Source organism: Monodon monoceros, unplaced genomic scaffold (assembly GCF_005190385.1).
Source record: "Monodon monoceros isolate NGI ecotype Baffin Bay Population unplaced genomic scaffold, NGI_Narwhal_1 Super_Scaffold_19, whole genome shotgun sequence".
In the NCBI taxonomy this organism is placed as follows: Eukaryota; Metazoa; Chordata; class Mammalia; order Artiodactyla; family Monodontidae; genus Monodon; species Monodon monoceros.
Genome location: NW_021703775.1, coordinates 50,927,231 through 50,949,229, shown reverse-complemented (window position 1 = coordinate 50,949,229; position 21,999 = coordinate 50,927,231). Strand labels below are relative to the sequence as shown.

The 21,999-nt window shown below is 47.0% G+C and overlaps 1 protein-coding gene across 2 annotated transcripts in view; it reads left to right on the top strand.

Moving 5' to 3' along the window:
- The window catches only part of PRKCE (protein kinase C epsilon), a 511,412-nt gene that overhangs the window by 315,001 nt on the left and 174,412 nt on the right, over positions 1-21,999 (top strand). For both annotated transcript variants that reach the window (XM_029231447.1, XM_029231445.1), the window contains exons 4-7: positions 2,547-2,706; positions 4,769-4,803; positions 6,154-6,239; positions 9,472-9,601. In XM_029231447.1, coding sequence (XP_029087280.1) covers positions 2,547-2,706; positions 4,769-4,803; positions 6,154-6,239; positions 9,472-9,601 — 411 coding nt within the window. The remainder of the gene's footprint in view (positions 1-2,546; positions 2,707-4,768; positions 4,804-6,153; positions 6,240-9,471; positions 9,602-21,999) is intronic.

Here is a 21,999-nt window from a genome sequence, read left to right as displayed (position 1 = left end):
ATTGAAAAGATTTGTTTTTTTTTTTTTAAATACCACATTTTTTCCAGCTTATAAAAAATAGAATAGTCTAAATATACCGAAAAGTGTGAAGCAGAAATGAAAGTCACCTCTAATTGTACAGTTCAGTGATGATTGTCACATTTTTGCACGTGTGTGTGTGTGTGTGCGTGTGTGTGTGTAGATGTCTCTAGTTAGAACTGGGATCTTCCTGTGAGAATTTGCTCGGCTGGGTCTCACCCCCTAGGTTGTGGCCAAGTAGGAGGTAGTGGGCTTTCTATACCCAGAGGTAGTCGGTGTCAGAGACTGTTTGAAACAATAAGCACCGGTTAAAAAGGAAACCCAGGCAGGGTGGGGGCTATGAAGCAGGAGGCCCACAGGCAGACCCCCGTCTGGGTCATCGGGGGCAGTGCTGACGATGCAGCCTGGGAGCGCAGAGGGCAGCCTCCAGTCAACGGCCCTGCCTGTTTGCTTGCAGGCTGCTTCCCTCTAAAAGCACACGCTAGGCATTTGTTCCCCGTCGTTCTTGCCTTTTTCCTCCTTCAGTTTGATTTTCTCTCCACCCCTACCCTCTCTGGATTGACAAGATGCCCTTGGATTAAACAGATGTTTGGCTCACACACATGACCTCCGCTGCAGGGAACCTTATTGTCAAAGAGGCCAGGAGGAGCAAAGCTCGTTCCCCTGAGGACTGACACTGTTATGCTGGAGTGTCGGGCACTGGCTGGTGCAGGGAGGATTTGGGGGGCACGGAACCTTCCTCGTGCATTTTCAGTTGCGCCATGCAGGTGACCTTCCAGGGCATACTTGAGAGTGACAGGAGCTTGGTAGGAGACCCATAGCCTGTATCCCCTGCCCTCGGGAAAGCCACAGGCAGCTCAGCTCTTCCTTAGCGAGAGCCACCCCGTGAGCGCTCTGGGGACTTACTGTAGGGAGAGTGGGCTGTCCCTCAGAGCAGCATGTGGCCGGTGGAACCTTGACGTCTCCCTCTCTGGGTTAGAATCTGGGCTCCACCACTAGACAGCTGTATTAACAGAAACAGGCTACTTGAACTCTTCATTCCTCAGCTTGCACACCTGCAAAAGGGGGGTAATAGCAGTACCCCTCAGGTGGGGTTGTTGTGATGACACATGTCATGCATTTAGCATAGTACCTGCCAGAGTGTAAGCCCTCGACAAACATTAGCCATTATCATCACTGTCTTAGTCTCCTCAGACTGCCGCAACAAAATACCATAGACTGGGAGGCTTAGATACCAGATACTTATTTCTCACAGTTCTGGAGGCGGGACGTCCGAGATCAAGATGCCAGCATGGTTGGGTTCTGGTGAGGACTCTCTTCCTGGCTGGTTGACAGCCACCTTCTCACTGTGTCCTCACATGGCACAGAGTGAGCCAGCTCAGGTCTTTTCCTTTTTAAATATTTATTTGTTTATTTATTTATTTATTATTTATTTTGGCTGCGCCGGGTCTTAGTTGAGGCATGTGGACTCTTAGTTGCGGCATGCGGACTCTTAGTTGTGGCATACATGCAGGATCTAGTTCCCTGACCAGGGATCGAACGGGGACCCCTGCATTGGGAGCATGCAGTATTACCCACCGGACCACCAGGGAAGTCCCACTTTTCCTTTTCTTATAATAGTATTAATCCCATCATGGGGGCCCCACCCTCATGCCTGCATCTAAACCTAATTGACCCCCAAAGGCACCCCCTGCAAATGCTATCGCACTGGGGTTCAGGGCTTTAACATATGAATGGGGAGGGGAGGGCAGGGGTGGCACAAACATTCGGTCCATAACAATCTTTATTATTATTTTTGTTGTCCCTTTGCAGGGTGTCCTTAGGTTTGGGACAGGCTTCCAAGGGGAGGGAAGGAAGAAATGAGGAAGCTCTTTTTGTCTCCAGTAGGGTCTTCAAGCCCATGGTGGTGGTTCTTGAGCCTTCTGGAAACTGTCTGCTTTCACAGTGTTTTATTTCCCTCTCCTTTTAACCTTTGGGGAAAGGCTCTTTATTGTCCTAGTCTAGGTAAGAGGGAGAAGGAAGAAAAATCAGGTTTATTAGGCAGCTGGGGGTGGAGGGAAGTCACACCACTGACTCCAGGCCACGCCCCTTTGTGTTATCCCCATTGACAGAGGACAATGCCCGCCCAGGCTCTGGGCCAGGAACACCAGCAGTCCAAGGTCACGCTACTCAGAAGTGTCAGGGAGATTTGAACGCTGAGCCTTCTGACCCTGCACCCTTGCAACATGTAGCTGGTGTGGGGAGGAGTGGAGCGGCCAGACCCGGAGCAGGACTGGGGTTGGGATGGATGCTGAGTGCAGCTGTCATGGCAAAGGGCACAGTCTGAGCCTTCCCATCACGTGGTGCTTGCTCGCTGGAGCTGAGCGGTGAGGCTCCTCAGACCCCTGAGTCCCTCTACCAGTGGAGGCTGCGCCCACGCCCCCTTCTACCTCCATATCCCCGAGGCTGGAGTAGCTCTCCTGCAGGAGGTTATTTCAAAGGACGCTAATCCAGACTGTGTTTTCTCCTGTGCTCTTATCCTTCCCCAGCCCCCAAAGACAATGAAGAACGCGTGTTCCGGGAGCGCATGCGGCCCAGGAAGCGGCAGGGGGCTGTCAGGCGCAGGGTCCACCAGGTCAACGGCCACAAGTTCATGGCTACCTACCTTCGGCAGCCCACCTACTGTTCCCACTGCAGGGATTTTATCTGGTAAGGCCCTCTTTCCTGGAAACCTCTAGTTATGCTTTCTTGGCAATGAGAGGCGGGGGGAATGGGTCAGGAGATTAGAAACTTTACGTAAAAAATGCTGATGTGCTTTATTTCTTTTTCTGAATACAGAAGACTTTTCTGGAAGGCTGAGTGGTGCTTGGGGGGGATAGATAGAAAGAAGAAACTATGGTTCCTGGTGCCTCTATACTTAGGATCATATCATACATCATATTTAAGGCGTTAGGATTTTATAACCAATAATGGTATTGTGGTTTGTTTTTTTTAAAAAATCCTTATCTTTTAGAGAGACAAGCTGAATTATTTACAAATGAAATGATAGGATGTCTCAGATTTGTTTAGGAAAAAAATAAGCTGGCAGGAGGGGCGAGGGGCCGGGGTAGAGATGAAACAAGGCTGGCCATGTATTGATCGTTGTTGGATCTGGGTGATGGGTACATGAGGGTCCACTATATTCATCTCTCTCTTTTAATATACATTTGAATTTTTCCATAATAAGCTTAAAGTATTTGATTGCCAATATTTATAATACAAAGCAGTTCTTAGTAACTGTCATAACACTGGTGCTGATAGGATGCTAAGATTTCAGAGGAGGGAGAGAGGAGCGTTGGCTGGAGTGCTCAGGGAAGGCTTCCTGGAGGAGGTGGCATTTCTCCTTTCATGATGACTAGGATTTTGATAGGCAGAGATAGGTAAGTAGTGGGCCTTTTGGGGAGGTGGAGAAACGTAAGGAACACTGGCCTTGGGGATAAGCAGGGAACTTTTGATGAATACCTACCATGTGCCAGGGTCTCGCTTTGGCTCTGGAAATCTCTAATTAACTCTTCCCAGCATCCTATGAGCTATGTATTATGAACCCCATTCCACTAACAACAGTACTGAGGCTCAGAAACGAGACCACTCTACGACCCTCCAGCCAGGAAGTGTCAGAGGCCTGATTCCACCCCTGGTGAGCACAACGAATAGCTCATGCTCAGTCTTCCTGGCATCCTCTCTGAAACTGATGTGGAGTTTGCCAACACACTGGGATCCTGCAGGGGAAAGTGAACAAGGCCACACTGCAACATGAACCCAGAAGAGGGACATTCGAATTACACTGAGGACCCCCTGGATTCCCATGGTATCCAGGAAAGCCTCATCTCATCCTCATGGTGTTCTAGAACTAATCATAGAGGTTGGCATGGACATCTGAGGTGACACAGCTTAGAGCAAAGTCAACCTGACTGAAGCAGAAATAATGCCCCACTCCACCCTCAGACGTGTCTCATTCCTGGGGCTTCCAACCATCTGACCTCCATCTCTGTATTTTGGTCAAGAATAGGGGGAACAGGTTCTGAAAGCTTAGTCTTAGAGACTCAGGTCTTCTCTAACCCATGGCCAGCACCACTCAACTCTAGGCTTCCTTAGCTGCAGCCCTAATGACTTCTGGCTCCTTTCACTGGGCTGGGCTTTCACTGCAGGGAGCTGACCACTTGGTGATGGTGCCCCGAGGACAGGGCTCAGGCCAGGTGGGTTGGGTTGTTCTGTGTCCAGGCTGACCCTAAACCTGCCCTAGGGGTACCCTACTCTGGCCATGGAAGGACTCTCTGACGTTGACCTTCAGGTGGTAGATTGAGCCCCCAGTCCTGGCCACAGACTGCCCCATAGCCCTTGGCTGTTTCTGCAATGCTCAGGGACTATGCCTGCCAGCGACAGCCTTCCTCCACGTTTATCCATGAAGAAGGGCACGCTCGACACCTCGAGGCCTGTGGAAAGCAAGCAGAGTCTTTGTGGCTTTCCACAGCACAGCTGGGCCCCTGGAATGGTTGTTTGTATAGGAAACTGAGCCCTGACACTGACCAAACCTTGCACCCAGTGGCCTTCAGAGAGAGTCATTGTAAGGCACCCTGCAAGTGGGAGTGAGATCACTACCCCACTGCTGGGTGGGCTCCAGTGTGCTTGGTGCCCTGTGGGCAGCGACTGGAATGATGGGAATGGGCTGGCTTTGTGTGGCTTTTGACCTACTGAAATTCATCTTCTTAAAGGGCCGTATTCTTCTTTTCAGGGGTGTCATAGGAAAGCAGGGATACCAATGTCAAGGTAAGAGGGCATTGTATGAAGTAAATCCTTGGGGCCCCCAGGTCGATCCAGATCACCCCTGCTCGTGGGAGGCGGGTGCTGGGTTGGGTGACATCCAGAGCTCTGTATGCTGTGCACGCTTACGCTCCCTCCCCACAAAGCAAGGCCCTGATTTTCCTTTGTCCCTGCCTGGCCATCTCTCCCCCATAATTGTGTGGGAGCAGATGTGCAGGACCACCATCTGCAGGTGTCCCAGGGGTCTCAGCCTTGTTTTGTAGCCTCTCTGGTGCACCTTCTTCTTGCCCCATGAAATGTAAAACTTCCGTAAGATGCCCATTAGAGGCCGCCTGTGTCGTGAGCCAGGTTCTGTGTGTTCTGTCAGCTCCCTCACTCTCCCACTCCCTGAAGAAGCTCCCTCGCCAGCTTGTTTTATTCAGTCTCACTAATGGTCCTTGCTGGTTCTCTTTTTTGTCTCTTCAGTGCCGTCATTAGCTCCTAAACATTTAACAGTCACTTGAAAGTATGGGAGGGTTTGTTTTTTTCCCCAGTTAACTGACTACAGATGCGAGGTTAAGTTGTCCAGAACTGGATGGTGGGTATGTGATGAGGTCATGTTGAGGTTTCTCTGTGGTTGGAGCTGGGAGACCATCCCGTCTCCTCGCCCAGCCACTGGTTGACTTGGGTCTCACCCCTGGGGGACTGGGGTAGCTTCTGTGGGACATGACTGTGTCTCGGGGGTAGCATGTACGCAGTTACACACGTGACACTTCTTAGGTTACTTGCAGCTACCAGCTGCCCAAAATGGCCCATGACACTAAAGACGGAGCTATAGGCCACTTCTTGGGGAAGTATTACATTAAATGAAATTTTTGTTTGTCACAGAAGGGCACAAGCAGATCAAGAAGCTAGAGCACTTCTGTGCCACAAAACATCCATTTGCCCGCTGCCGGCTGGCTGGCCTGCCTGTCACCCCAGCCAACCCTGGTGGGACCCTGAATGGAGCACATTCAGAGCGGCAGTTCCCTGGGTAGACAGTGCTTCATGGTTAGCCATTGTTCCCTGACCTTGGCATAGAGAAGCAAGAAAATGGATTGATACTCCTGAAACTAGAGGAAACTGCTGATGCCCTTTGGATATAAATGGTCCATTCTTCTCCAGAGCACTTAGGAAACCCTAATGGCTCTGATGGCAGAGTGCTTTGAAATGACTGCATAAAGGGCTTCAGGTAGGGCGTTACATTAAGACTTGGCTACAGAGACAGAAGGGCGCGGCTCCCCGCCCCCCTCCTCTGCAGAGACCTAATCGAATCTCAGGTTGGAACCTTTCTGCCCCTACTTGTCGCTCAGTCCTCTCGTGTTTTGCTCTTTGCAGTTTGCACTTGCGTGGTCCACAAGCGGTGCCATGAGCTCATAATTACGAAGTGCGCTGGATTAAAGAAACAGGAAACTCCTGACGAGGTAAATATTTATAGCATTGAAATTCTGGGCTTTCTTCACCGCCATCCCCACCTTCCACTGCCTCCTGTGTGGTCCCCAAGAGAAACCTTATCTCTTTGAGGTCCCGCTGCTGTCTTTATTGTGTTGATCAAAAATGAAGGGAGTTGTCCACAGTCTTCCAATATGAGGCACAGCCTACGGAAGGAGTGTGGCTCAGAGTCGGGTTTAGGTGTGTGAACAGGATGCCAAGAGCTGTGTGATCCCCAAATGAAAGACCACAAGGAAAATGTGAGTTATTTTATGTCATTATCTCATCGGAACAGTGAAGGGGCTCACTGGCATGTCAAGGGAGCCACACAGTTCATAAATAGTAAGAGACACAACATGCAAGCGGGAACCTTATCTTTATGTGGTGATGGGGAAATGGAGTGGGATTAGCAAATCTAAGAAACACTTAGGAGCCTGAAAGAACCGCAGTAATAACAATAATAGCTGACATTCGTTGAGTACTTGCTGTGCACTGATTTAAGCACTTTATCGTATGCTTTTTAAAGCCTTAACAACCTTAACGAAATCCATGTTGTTATTACCTTCACTTTGCAACAGAGAGAATAGGAGCATAGAGAGGTCAAATTAACTTGCCCCAAACCTCACAGCCCAGTATATGAAAAAGCCACGTTCAAATCCAGCTAGTCAGTTCCGGAGTCTGAGCCCTTGACCACTGTGTTCTCTTAATCTTAGAAACTAGTGTTAGATTGACTGTTAGAGAAGTTGTTAGGGGTAAGGAAGAGAGAAGATTCGACTTGAAGCCAGGTTTCTCCTAACTGAGTGATTAGGAGAAGAGTGGTTCTACTAACAGATGTAAAAACCTTTTGGGGGGGCTTCCCCGGTGGCGCAGTGGTTGAGAGTCCGCCTGCCGATGCGGGGGACACGGGCTCGTGCCCCGGTCTGGGAGGATCCCACATGCCGCGGAGCGGCTGGGCCCGTGAGCCATGGCCGCTGGGCCTGCGCGTCCGGAGCCCGTGCTCCGCAACGGGAGAGGCCACAACAGTGAGAGGCCCGCGTACCGCAAAAAAAAAATTAAAAAAAAAATAAAAAAAAACCTTTTGGGGAAGGTTTTTGGGGAAGATGACAGGTGTGAATCTAAGTAGAGAAGTTATCTGTGTTCATGACAATTGATTTCAAATACATGATTTTAATTCTCGGTGAAATAAATTAATACTTTAGAATCAGGCCATTAGATTTGGGAGTCAGAGAGGCCTTGGGTGGATTTATAATCAGCTGGGTTTATAATCAAATGGGTTTATACTTTGGCTTCTAAAAGGAGTCACCTATAGAGATCTTCTACCTGCTTCTTAAAAAGAATTCAACCAAGTGACATCTCAACATCCAAAGCATTTTCCATCTTTTATCTCCTTTTGATTTCACGCCATCTCTGGAAATCAGGAAGGGACAAGGCTTAGATTGAGTGTCCCATGTCCCTGGAGGGCAGACAGTACAAAGCACCAAAATTATTTACAGAGGTTCTACTGACAGGGTAGAAATTGCAAGTCACTGTCACCCGGGTCTCCTGGCTCCTGGTCTAGGATCATAACCCGAAGTACGTTGTTACCCTCATTAGTTTAAGTAAATGAAAGAAAAAGATGATTAGCTTGCTGTCTGTCTGTCTTCCTTCTTATGGACATTTTGTTGAGCGTTTATTGAGCACTTTCTGTATGTCAGATAATTGTTCCATGTCCCAGTGAAATAAAGAGGAATACATGATTCCTGCTTTCAAGGATCTCATAAGTCTCAGTAAGTTTAAAAAAAAAAAAAATCTCGTAAATCTTATGAACTGTGAACCTCTACAGGTTTATTTATATTCACAAATAGGCACACCTATGCTACAAATGTACGGAGGGGTGGGCACGATTGTTTTCAGTAAGTACTGGGATGCTGGTACTGGGGTAAGTGCACAGTAGACAGCCGATGCACCTCAAGCAGGGCTCAGTAAAATGCTGGTGCAGCGGCAGGATCAGCCATTCCTTGTTGCCGGGTGATAAGGAGGTTGATATGAAGCTGAGTGACCCTGAGGGTGTGTGTGCACATACCTCGGTGTTTGTGTTCACATTCATGTCTGTGCCCAGCTCTCACGACCCCCATGAGGGCTTTTCACTCACCGGGCAGCAGTGAGCCAAGGACAGCTCCTCTGCTGTGTGCCGTCCCTAATGCCTGGAGTAGCAAGAGTGATGCTCTCTCGAGCCCAGGGGCTCTCAGGTGATGGTGCCCTGCTGTCCTGAGAGGGGCAGATTTTGTTCATGTGGCTAGAGATGTATCAATAGGTGGAGAGCGTCTCTTAGAGGGCAGAGGGAGACCCCTGCTGACGTCTTGCTTCAGTTAATGTTTCCCACCTCTTCCACCCCCAGCGTGTCATTGACCCCACAATCTTGTCATATTAGGTGGGTTGGGGGTGCCATCCTTCTTTGCTGGATAAGGAATCCAAAGCCCCGAGAAGTCAGGAAGCCTGCCTGAGAACCTCACAGGGGGCTGGTGGCAGACCCAGGCCTGCAGATCAGATGCCTGGACTCCTCTCCCCCATCCTCTGCCCTTCCGTCTTGCCACCTTCTCTTTACTCCTTTTAAATAATAAGTGGCAGCATAGTGGTTAAAAAGCCTGGGCCCTGAATTCATTCCCACAGCCTCAAATCCTGGCTCTGCCACGCACCCGCCTGTAGGCACATCTCTTAATCTCCCTGTTCCTTAATTTCCTCATCTGTGAACTCGTGCCCACCCCGTAGGGTGGTGGTGAGGTTTAACTGAGCTGGTGGTGCCTGGCCTGTGGTCAGCACCGACGCCTTAGCGCCCTTAGTGGTCACCACTCCGTGTTAGCCATCTCCATCGTGATGGTTGTTTGTCCTGACTGATGACCTACAGTTTCCACGGCTGTGCTGGGTTCTTGGGTGTTCACAGAATCCCACATCCACCATCAGGCTGCAGAAAGACTCTGCCTAGCTAGGCTTTGGTGCTCAAGCAGCATTAAAAGCACATAATGACAGTTCTTTAAGGTCAAAATGTGAGGTACAGGTTGAGTGCTGTGTGCCATGGGAGTTGGAGGTCTGGAGTCCCGGAGGGGACTGGTGGGGGAGCAGAGTCCAGCAGGGCAGCAGAGAGAGTGGGATAAGGGTCCCAGCAGGGAGGTTCTCTTCACCTCTTTCCCAGGGCAGCTTTCAGAGCAAGGAGCTTAGCGGTGACCCTGTGTTTTGCCGTCCCTGCAGGTGGGCTCCCAGCGGTTCAGTGTCAACATGCCCCACAAGTTCGGGATCCACAACTACAAGGTTCCCACCTTCTGCGACCACTGCGGCTCCTTGCTCTGGGGCCTCTTGCGGCAGGGTTTGCAGTGCAAAGGTAAGGCGCTGGTCCTGGCCTCCTCCCCCCGCACCTGCACCCCGATGTCCCTCCTCTTAAAGAATCTTTTCGTAGCCTTGAGAGCGCGTTCCAGGCCTGGCCAGAGGACTGAGCCCAAGCCCTCGCTAAGCCCTTATTAGTTACTCCGAGCATTTGTTAAGCAGTCTCTGTGCAGAGGCCATTCAAGGGACTCTGTAGAGGGAACCAGAAGAAGGAAGGCATGGCTCCATCTTTTAAGATAGTGAACAAGCTGGGGAGACAAGATGAGCCTATGAAAGTGCAGAAGAAATTTAAGGAAAAAATACATTAGAGTAGAAGGGAAGAAAAGTTTTCAGAGTTAGGCCCTGAAATAAGTCATAGAGATTCTTCTGTCACCGTCTGTGGTTCAGAGCTCACTCTTGGAAGGAACCCTGCTAAAGCACTATCACATCTTATTGATCCTTTGTCGGCCTGTGATAGATGTTATATTATGCCCATGGCCCCCACGAGGAAACGGGCTCAGAGACTAAGTAATCTGATCATGTCATGTAGCTTGTGAGCAGAAGTAGGGTTACCTTGACTTCTGAGTCTTGAGTTTCTTCCTGTTTCCTGCTGTCCTGCCTGTGAATTGATTTCTGCTCAACTGAGTGTGCTAAGTGACACAGGTTATGGCATGTAATATGGGGAGGTGGGGACATACCCTGGGGGCCTGGATAGAGTGTCCAGTTTCGCAAGCTGGTCCCAACCTGCTCACAGAATTGGACAACCATGAACTATTGGGCAGGAACGTCTCATGGACATTATTTAAAAACAGTGTTTTATTATTTAAAATTTTAAATTTAATTAAAAAATGAAAAACATTAAATTTTATGAAATTACTTTATGTTATAAAATCAGTATTTTATTATTAGCGAATGTATTATTGATAAATACCTATTGTGGAAAAATTGGAGAAAGAGGTAAAGTATAAGAAGGAAAGCTGAAGCCATGAACCAATTGGTCATTGAAGGGGTCCCAATGAGAAATTTTGAGGACTGGAAATAAGGTACTGGCTGTAGTGGGAATAAAGAAGGAAACCAACTTAAGAGGTATCGAGGAGTGATTTATTGGCTGTAGTGACGAGATCCAACTGGGAGGATGGCGACACTACCCGCTGAGACAGGGAACACATGAGGGAGGGCAGGGCTGGAGGCAGTGATGGTGGAGTTGAGTTGGGGGCATGTTAACTTTGAGGTGCCTGTGGGAAGTTTACATGGAGCTGTCTGACTGTTGGACGTTCTCGTCGAAACTCCGAGGAGAAGTCTAGACTGAGCGTTTAGATTTGGGATTTGTCAATGTCTAAGTAGTAGTTAAACCTATAAAGTAGATGTCATCCCCAGGATAAGTACCTTGAGTGTGAAGAAAGAAGAAAACAACTTGGGAATCTGGGGGGTAGGGTGGGGTACCAGCATCCTAGGATGAGCGTGCAGAGGAGCTGGGAGGGAAAGACCTCAGAGGTAGGAGGAAAAGTAGCAAGGGATGGCATCATGGAAGCCAAAAGAGTAGAGAGTATTTTTTTTGAATTTAAAGAAGGAAATGATGGATAATGCCAAATGGTTCCAAGAAGTTATTAAAGTAAGAAGTAGAACATGGGAAAATAGAACCACCATATGATCCAGCGATTCCACTTCTGGGTATTTTCCTGAAGAAAATAGAAACACTAATTTGAAAAGATATATGTACCCCTGTGTTCATTGCAGCATTATTTACAATAGCCAAGATATGGAAGCAAACTAAGTGTCCATTGATAGATGAATGGATAAAGATGTACACACACACACACAACACACACACACACACACACACACAATGGAATAGTACTCAGCCATAAAAATTAATTAAATCTTGCCATTTGTGACAACATGGATAGACCTAGAGGGTATTATGCTAAGTTAAATAAGTCAGACAGAGAAAAACAAATGCTGTATGATTTCACTTATATGTGGAATCTATAAAACATCAAGTGACCAAACACAAAACAGAAACAGACGTAGAAACAGAGAACAAACAGGTGGTTGATGGTGGGGGGGGGGAGTGAAATAGGTAAGGGAGATTGAGGTAAAAACTTCCAGTTACAAAATAAGTGAGTCAGTCACAAGGATGAAAGGCACAGCATGGGGGCATAGACTCAATAATGCTGTAGTATCCTGGTATGGTGCAGATGGTAACTAGACTTATTGTGCTCATTTTGTAAAGCATAGAAATATTGAAATCACCGTGTTGTGCACCTGGAACTAACATAGTGTTGTAGGTCAATTATGCTTCAGTAAACCTTAAAAAAAAAGAAAAAGTTGAACATGGGGTTGGATTTAACAACAGGGAGGTCGCTAGTGCCCTCAGCAGGAGCTGTCTTGGTGGGGCAGTGGGGATGGATGCCCAAGTGCAGAGGCTGAAGTGAGAATGGAGGGTGAAGTATTTTCAGGTTATTTTATATAATCAGGAGAAAGACAGTGGAAATGGTGAGCCAGGAGAGACAGGGGACCATTGACAGAACAGGGACAGAGAGATGGCTACCCCTTCTCCCAGTGGAAGGAAAGCCTCAAGGCCAGGCCAGGGTACAGATATGTGTCCTATGTTGGGGAAGGGAGTCCAGGAGGAGGTGATTAGGCAGAGTGATCATTGGAGTTCTGAATCTTTTGAGGGCATTGCAAATAAAAATAAGGATTTCTGAAACAGGAGATCCTGTTCAAAGTTGAGGTGAGAAGTGGGGGTGGTGTGGAAGGCGTGAGCAGGGTTGGAAACAGCTGTCGCGGGAAATGAGGACGACCTGCCCCAGGACAGGAGGAAGTGCTGGCTGCTGACACGTCTCATGTCCTGTGTGAGCTTCCCAGACATTCACATTTCCCTTTCTAGAATTCTAGCACGTGACCTGAAAGAAACAGGGCCTACCCGAAATCCTTTTTGCCATTACGTGACATTAAAACAAAGGAAGAGAAAGAAAAAAATGCAGCAGGAATCTCAGATGTTTTCAGAGGAGTGATGCATTTTTTGGAAAGTTGAGTGGGGTTGCTGGGAAGCAGAGTGCCTGCTTTGGATGGGACTCTGATGAAGCCATGTCTGGTTTTTAGTAAATCTATTAATTATTGATCTATCTAGGGAATCTAAATGAAGATTCGTCATATCATAAATATTGATATCTTTAGAAAGCAGCCCAGATGCCCAGACGCAGCAACTAGGGCTGTGGGTCCCTGGCTGACCCCGGGAGAAGGCAGGGCCCAGGGACAGTGTATTCAGCTCTGTTTTGGCAGGAAACACTCTCAAGCCTGCTCAAGTAAAGGATGGGATGAACGAGGCTGCCTAGGGTAAGGATTCCTGTTCACTGGAGCCCAGGGGAACGTGAGGGGGTCAGGCCACACAGAGACAAGAAGGTAAAGGCTGTTCAGAATTTAGGGCCCCCAGCAAAAGTTCACAGATGTTCCCTGTCCTTCTCCTCTGCTACCATGACTTGGCCATTTCCTCCTTGCTCCTTTCCTACCCTTGCTGTTCCTGTCTCTCTCTCTCTCAATTAATAGACTTTATTTTTTTAGAGTAGTTTTGGATTCACAGCAGAACTGAACTGAAGGTACAGAGATTTCCCATATACCCCCTGACCCCACGTACACTGAGCCTCCGCCACCATCACCATCTCCACCAGAGTGATACATTTCTTACAGTCGCTGAACTTACATTGACCCAATGTCCGTAATTTACATTAATTTCACTCTTGGTGTCAGGTACTCTGTGGGTTTTGACAAATGTATGATGACACGTATCATACAGAGTGGTTTCACTGCCCCCTCGCCAATCCCCTGTGTTTGCTTCTCGCTTTTGATCCTTTTTCAACCTCAAGTCTTTCTGCCCCTGCAGGCCCCTTACCCTGTGGAGAGTTTGATGACCAGAAGAGGCCAGGAAGGGCCAGGGCAGGGGCCCCTCGTGTCTGGGTCTAAGCCTGGTTCCGCTCCTATGATTGCTAAGAAAAGGAAATCAAGACTTAGTTACCTGCCCGGGGTCCCAGAGCAAGTCCCCGTGGAGCTGGAGTTAAACCCAGGCAGCGGGCTCCTGCCCTGGCTCTGACCCGTGCTCCGTGCCCTCTCCTGCTCGGGGAGACTCCGTCAGATTCTCACCTCTGCTGGATCAGGCTGGCTTGGCCTCCTGGGCTGGAGCCCCTATCCCCTGGTCGTGGTGGGACACCAGCCACTTGGCCTGCTGGTCTTTGGCTTCAGCTCTGTTGCCCGTTCCGCTCCTGGCGATATCCGTTTAGGTATTTTTAGTGAAACCAGTTTCTCTCGAGCCTGGGTCTATAGGGAAGGATCCATGAGACTGTCCTGGTCACCCTCCCTTCAGCCTAAAATCACCTGGGCCACATGGGTTCAAGTGTGGTGCATATACTCTTTCAGGGATCGTCCCTCTGTCAGCCAGGGAGAGGGAACATAATTACCCCCGTTTTACTGGTGGAGAATGGAGAACAGTGTGCAAAGGGGGTACAACAAGGGGCCTGTTGGGACGCACCTCTGTCCTCCGGGCTGCCACCCCCCTCCCACAGCCCAGAGGGGACAGATGCTTGGAGGATGCTCACGGGCTGTTTTTGGTAACTGAGTCCTTAATCAGGGCAGAAAAACACCACCACTAAGTGATAAGGCAAAATATTTCATTCCTGTCCTTTGTTTTTGTTTTGTTTTGTTTTGTTTTGTTTTTGTTTTTAGCTGTGCCACGTGGCTTGCGGGATCTTAATTCCCCGACCAGGGATTGAACCTTGCGCCCTCGGCAGTGAAAGCACGGAGTCCTAACTACTGGACTGCCAGGGAATTCCCTCCTGTCTTTTGTCTTATGATTTGAGTGCTGGCACAGTTGCTGTGTCTCTCTCCAGGCTCGTTGAGGGTCTGTCTGAGCCCTCAGCCACTATTAGTCCAGAAATTAGCTTCAGACGTTCAAATATTAGCATCACTGAGGCATTTGAACCCTTTTTGTTCTTCACTTTATTTGAACTGTGCTGCTTCCCCAACCACCACCTGCACAGTGAACCCCCTAGGGTCCTTTTGCACCTGTGTTTTGTTTTTCCATTGACTCACGGAGTTATTTCTGTGTGGAAGTAAAGACTCCCAATACCTTAGGATTTGTGTTTCCTTCCTAAAGAAGATGTGGGGTTCTCACGTGTCCTGTGGGTCACTGCCCGCCTCTCTTCTGCCCATGAGGTCACACTCATGTCTCCAGCACAGCCGCCCTGAAGTCATCAGGCACCGAGGGGCAATTTAACAGAAAGCCAGACCTCTTTACACAATCCACAGTGCCCTCCTGGTTTGCCGGTCCCCATGTGCGGTGGGCTCCCTACTCCTGCCTGTCCCCTCTGACTGCAGCTCTGTACCGAGGTGGAGGATAGGTACAGTTGGGAAAGTTGTGGCCTGGAAATTCCTGAAGAACCTCCTTCCTGGCTTCCTGACTCTCTCTCAGATCCTATCCTAGTAACAGCTGTGATCCGAGCCTGCTTTTGTGGGCTAAGGGGCAGAGTGTCACTGTCCCGCGGGTAATGAAGAACAGGCCATCTTGTTTGGGGGAAACCCCTTAGGCAGAGAGCTGTGGCCAGTGAAGATCCCAGATTAGGAGTCCAGGGAACTGGTCTGTCCTGGTTCTGTCACTGCCTGGCTGGGCAATTACAGGCAGGGCCCATTGGCCAGGTGACCCCAACTGCCCACCTGCCTTCTGAGAATTATAATGAAAGTAATGAAAACAGAGTGATCTTAGCTGTATATACCTCGTGGAGTGGCTGCAAGAGCCATAAAGATAGGAGGAAGGAAAGGTCTTCTCTCTACCTCCCTCCCTCCCTCCCTCCCTCCCTTCCTTCTTTTTGGATATTTAAAAAACATTAGAGACAAGAAAAAGGATTTTTATTCTCATCATTTTTGAAAATATCAGCCCTTCACTATTATTTTTTGACAGCTAGGTTCCTTGTCCTATCTTCAACTTTTATTCGTATTTTTAGAATTTAAAAAAAACACAAGGGACTTCCCTGGCGGTCCGGTGGTTAAGACTCCGCACTTCCATGGCAGGGGGCATGGGTTCAATCCCTGCTCGGGGAACTCAGATCCTTCATGCCGCGCAGCATGGCCAAAAGACAAACAAACAAAGCCACAAATAATACATAAATAATTCTCACTAGGAAAGATTCAAGCGAGACTTAAGTCTTAAGCATATGTATAAAAAATATTAAAATCCTTTGTGTTCTTTTTCCACATCCATCCCCAGCCTTAACTGCTACTAACAATTTGCTATGGATCCTTTCAAGCCTTTCTGTGTGCATTTGTTGCATGAATACTTATGTACACACATATACGCTGTAATAGGCATCTGTTGGTGCATAACACATTATCCCAAAACCTAGTGGCTTAAAACAACCAATATTTATTACCTCAGAGTTTCTCTGCGTTAAAAATCTGAATGCAGCTTAGTTGAGTGCTTCTGACTTAGGTTTTCCCATGAGTTTGCATCAAGCTGACAGTTGGAGCTTTGGTCTCATCTGAAGGTTCAACTGGAAGAGAATCCCTTCCAAGCTCACTCATGTTGCTGTTGGCTAGAGACATCAGTTCTTTGCCACATGGGCCTCTCCATAGGGCAACTTACAGCATGGAAGCTGGTCTCCTTCAGAGCAGGCAAACAAGAAAGCAAGAGGGGATGCCCAAAACAGAAGCCGTACTGTTTTGTAACCTAATCTCAAAAATGACATCCCATCACTTTTGACATTTTCTGTTCGTTAAAAGAGAATCACTACGTCCAGCCCCCCATTTAATGGGAGGGAATGGTGTGAAGGGTCAGATACCAGAAGGTGGAGATTATTATAAGCCAACTCGGAAGCCACCCACCCCCCCTTCCCACCATATACACACACACACAGAAATATGATCACCTTCTCTGGGAGGTCTACCCTTTTAAAAACTGAAGCTCCCACCTCTTAACTTCCTTCACCTTCCTCTGCTTTCTTTTCCTCTTTACAACAATTGTCACCTTCTAATAAATTACCTATATTTTATGTTTATTTCTTTCTCTCCTAATCAGAATATAAGGTCCATGAGGGCAGAGGTGTTTTTGGTCTGTTTTGTTCTCTGCTGTTTCCCCAGCATCTAGAACAGTGCCAGGCACATTAGCATCCAATAAATGTTTGTTAATTACATGCTATATGCATTGTTCTGTAATTTGCTTTTCCTACAAGTCAGCATATATAAGGTTACATCATTCTTTTTACTGGCTGTTTAATATTCCACATCATGGGACACTCCATACATTATTTAAAGCTTACCTTCTTGATGGACATTTACTTGTTTCTGTGTCCTCACCATTTAATGCTGCTGCAGACATCCTCATATATGCATCTTCATGCATTTGTATGAATAATTATGAAGAAATGCTCGTAGAAGTCCTGTAGTAATTTCAAGCCCTATCTTCTGTGGTTGAACCACATAAGGAGGGAATTACAGAAGGACACTTTTCGTCTGTTTGTTGCTTGTTTGTTTTTACATAAGTCATGTTCACTGCCTTTTTCACCTTCTTGTGCCTCGACATTTAATTTTGCATGATCAGAAACTGCCTATGTAGTGACTTTAGGATTTCAGGTACCTATTATCTGCTGGGGTCTGGTCATTTTTGCTGCCTATGTGTTAACTAATTTCCACAGAGTTAGAATACACTGAAAAGCATGGCATCCTGGTTTGTGCAAGGCATCAGGGAGAACTTGGAGATAAAACATCACTTTAGTTTTCTAGAAACTTGCCCTCTACTTGGGCATTAAAACATAAGTTAAATATAGACAACAGTTCAAGCAGTGAATCAGAAATACGTGTGAGCAGTTCAAGGGCAAGAGAGGCCAACAGGAACTTGGTCAGGACAGGCTTTCTGGGGGGAATGGGGCTTGAGCTACACCTTGAGGGAGGAGAAGGACCTGGAAAGGAGGGCAGGGGAAGATGTTCTAGGTAGGTATCGAGTTATACCTAGAGGGCAGGGGAGGAAGAAGCAGTTCCCTGCTCAGCACTGAAATGCCACAGGAGCCTCCTTGGTTGATTCTGAATCCTTGCAGTAGCAGCTGGCAATGCCTGGGGATCATGACAAATGCCCCACATCATAAGTGGAAGGTCAGTGGGAGACTCAGTCAGAGTTTTCGTCCGAGGAATGCCAGGTAGCAGACAGTTGGCCAGTCATTGCTTCTGGAAAGCTTTGAATGGTGCTTCCAGTGGCCATTCTCTATCTGGTGACAGTTGGTGCCCAGTTTAACCCCCAAGGAGCTCCCCTCTAACCTCCTGCTCTCGTCTTCTGCCCAGGACTCTGCATCATTCACTCTGCCACCCCTGCCAACCTCCATGGCACAGGCACACAGTTTCCTGTTCAAAATCGTGTGTGCTCTGCCTCTGAGCGTGGCGTGGCCGACTAATCTGTTACGAAATCAAACCACTGCCCTGGCTTACCCTCTAGGGCCAAGTACCCCTCATGTAAAGAGATTTCTGCGGGGCACATAGGCCTGCCCATCTCCCTTTGTGATTGTTCCGACAGTGTCAACCGCTTGCTTTGGGAGAAGTCCCAACAGCCTGACTTGCCCCATTGCAACCCTCGCTTTAATCTCAGCTATGAAAAGGGTGGAAACATGGAAACCAAAATGAAGGTCAGAGTGCTGGAGCCCCCATCTGTCCTGAGGATGACACTGCTGCTGCAGGACCACCCAGCACAGAGTAGGAGCTCAACAAATATGTGATGAAAAACTAGGTGGTAGTACTATAATGATCCTCCTTTTAGAAGAGCCCCAGCGGGGCAGCTCTGTTTCTTCCCAGTGCCGTTCATCCAGGTGGAACAGTTGAAAATGAACAATATGAAGCTGCCTGGAAGGGGAAGCCTTAGGGGCAGCCTCGAGCTATGAGGGGTTTGGGAGCCTTGCCACTGGGCCTGGGTGCCCACCAATCGGGATGGGGCAGAGGAGTGCAGAAGGGGGGTGATTTGGCTGGTTTGTCTGCCCCAAACGTTTCCCCTTTCTTTTTTTTTTTTTAAACATCTTTATTGGAGTGTAATTGCTTTACAATGGTGTGTTAGTTTCTGCTTTATAACAAAGTGAATCAGTTATACATATACATATGTTCCCGTATCTCCTTCCTCTTGCGTCTCCCTCCCTCCCACCCTCCCAATCCCACCCCTCTAGGTGGTCACAGAGCACCAAGCTGATCTCCCTGTGCTATGCGGCTGCTTCCCACTAGCCATCTATTTTACATTTGGTAGTGTATATATGTCCATGCCACTCTCTCGCTTTGTCCCTGCTTACCCTTCCCCCTCCCCATATGCTCAAGTCCATCCTCTAGTAGGTCTGTGTCTTAATTCACGTCTTACCCGTAGGTTCTTCATGACCTTTTTTTTTTTTTCTTAGATTCCATATATATGTGTTAGCATACGGTATTTGTTTTTCTCTTTCTGACTTCCCCTTTCTTTTGATTCCAACTGGCACATCCACTTTCTCTTGCTGATCTGCAGCCTCTGGGTGTCACCTTACAGCTTCCAGGAGCCCCACTGTGGCTGCCTAAATTATGTCAAGTTCCTCTCCCTCAGCCAACTTTGCCCTCTTGTTTCCAGACTTTTCAAAGCACTTTCAAAGTTGCTTTTTCATGTGGTCCATTTTAACTGACATGTTATTGGATTTTTTTTTAACTTAACCTATTGGGACAACTACACAGTTCTCCTAGGGAAATAACAGAATTTTAAAAAATGAAAAACAACGTCTCCGAAGACCGATCCTATCTTGCTGACCAGCCAACCTGAGCTAATTGTTTCATTAGGATGGACAGGTCTGGCGTTACAACACCAGGGGGCGCCAGTGACTAAATCACCTAGATAAGCTGCCCCTGCTAAGAAATTCTCGCTCTTCGTTTGGTTGCTTCATTCTTGTCCTTTCTGTCACCTCAAGAAGAGACAGAAGACGACTTGCGTGAAGTTGGTGGGCAGGTGCAGGTGAGGTGGGCTGTGTGTCAAAGGGCAGCTGTTGCTAAGGGGAGTGGGACAGAGGATTCAGAGCTGAGTGCTGTTGCCTGCAGTCTGGGAGGCTCTGAGGATTTTCAGGCATTGTTAGTAATAACTCAGTTAATGGATTTGGCACCATGGCCAGGCTGTGGTGGAGCTTTCTCGTTCGTTTATATTGTCTGAGAAAAGGTCCTCTCCCATCAGCGCACATGCTCCCCCACCCCCACACCCCTGCCTTTGGTTCTGTGGGCATCTTCAGCTCCATAATTCACTTGAACTCTTCAAGCCTGGGTTGGGAAGGAGGGGGAGTGGAGTCTGCGCTGTCCCTCCCTCTAGGTCAGGGACCAGGCTATGAAGGGCCAGTAGGAGGTCTGGCCATCCTGCCTGGTTTCACTCCAGAAACTGTGTGTGTGTGTGTGTGTGTGTGTGTGTGTGTGTGTGTGTGTTTTAATAGACTTTAACTTTTAGAGCAGTTTTCGGTTCACAGCAAAATTGAGGAGCAAGTACAGAGATTTCCAATATACCCTCCAACCCCCACCCGTGGACAGCCTCCCTCACTATCAACGTCCCCACCAGACTGATACATTTGTTACAATCAGTGAACTTAAACTGATACATCATTATCCCTCAGTTTATATTAGGGTTCCCTCTTGGTGTTGGATATACTGTGGGTTTGGACAAATGTACAGTGTGTTGTATCCACCATTATAGTGTCATACGGGTAGTTTCACTGCCCTAAAAGTCCTCTGTGCTTTGGCTGTTCATCCTTGCCTCCCCCCAACCCCAGGCAATCACTGATCTTTTTACTGTCTCTGTGGTTCTGCTTTTCCAGAAAGTCATATAGTTGGAATCATATAATATATAGTCTTTTCAGATTGCCTTCTTTCACTTAGTAGTGTTCATAATTTTCCTCCATGTTTTTCATGGGTTAATAACTAATGTATTTTTAGTGTTGAATAATATTCCATTGTATGAACTTACCACAGTTTATTTAGCCGTTCAGTTACTAAAGGACATCTTAGTTGTTTCCAGATTTTCATAATTATGAATAAAACTGCTGTAGACATCCGTGTGCTGGTTTTTGTGTAGACATACATTTTCAACTAATTTGGGTAAATACCGGGAGTGTGATTGCTGGATTGTAAGCTAAGAGTATGTTTAGTTTTGTAAGAAACTACCAAACTGTCTTCCAAAGTGGAAGACGTTTTTCATTTCCACTAGGAATGAATGAGAATTCCTGTTGCTCCATATCCTCACCAGCATTTGGTGTTGTCAGTGTTTTAGATTTTGGCCATTCTAAAACGTGTGTAGTGGTATCTTGTTTTAATCTGCAATTCCCTAATGCCATATGATGTGGAGCATCTTCTCATATGCTTGTATGCTATCTGTACATCTTCTTTGGTGAGGTTTCCGCTCAAGTCTTTTGCCTATTTTTTAATTGGGTTGTTCATTTTCTTATTGTTGAGTTTTAAGGGTTCTTGCATATTTTGGATAAGCTTTTATCAGATATGTCTTGTGCAAATATTTTCTCCCGGTCTGTGGCTTACCTTCTCATTCTCTTGACAGTGTCTTTTGCAGAGCAAAAATTTTTAATTTTAATGAAGTCCAGCTTATCAATTATTTCTTTCATTAATCATGCCTTTTGTGTTATATTTAAAAAGTCATCGCCATATCCAAGGGCACCTAGATTTCCTCCTATGTTATCTTCTAGGAGTTTCATAGTTTTGGGTTTTATATTTACGTTTATGACCCATTTAGAGTTAATTTTTGTGAAGGGTGTAAAATCAGTGTCTAGGTTCTTTTTTTTTTTTTTCATCAGATATCCAGTTGTTCCAGCACCATTTGTTGAAAAAGACTATCTTTGCTCCCTTGTATTACCTTTGCTCCTTTGTCGAAAAGCAGTTGTATGTTTACGGAGGTCTATTTCTGGGTTCTCTATTCTGTGCCATTGATCTGTTTGTCTATTCTTTCATCAGTACACACTGCCTTGATTACTATAGCTTTACAGTAAATCTTGAAGTCAGGTAGTGTTGGTTGTCCAACACTTCTTCAATATTGTGTTGGCTATTCTGGGTCTTTTGCATCTCCATGTGAACTTTAGAATCAGTTTGTCAATCTCCACAAAATAATTTCCTGGGATTTTGATTGAGATTTCAGTGAATCTATAGATCACACTGGGAAGAACTGTCCTCCTTACAACATTGAGACTTCCTACCCATGAACATGGAATATCTTTACATGTATTTAGTTCTGTTTTTGTTTCTTTCATCAGTTTTGTAGTTTTCCTCAGTCTTGTACATATTTTCTTAGATTTATACCTAAGTATTTCAGTTTTTAGGTGATAATGCAAATGATATCATGTTCTTAATTTTAAATTCCACTTAATAATTATTGATAAATAGGAAAGTGATTGGCTTTGTATA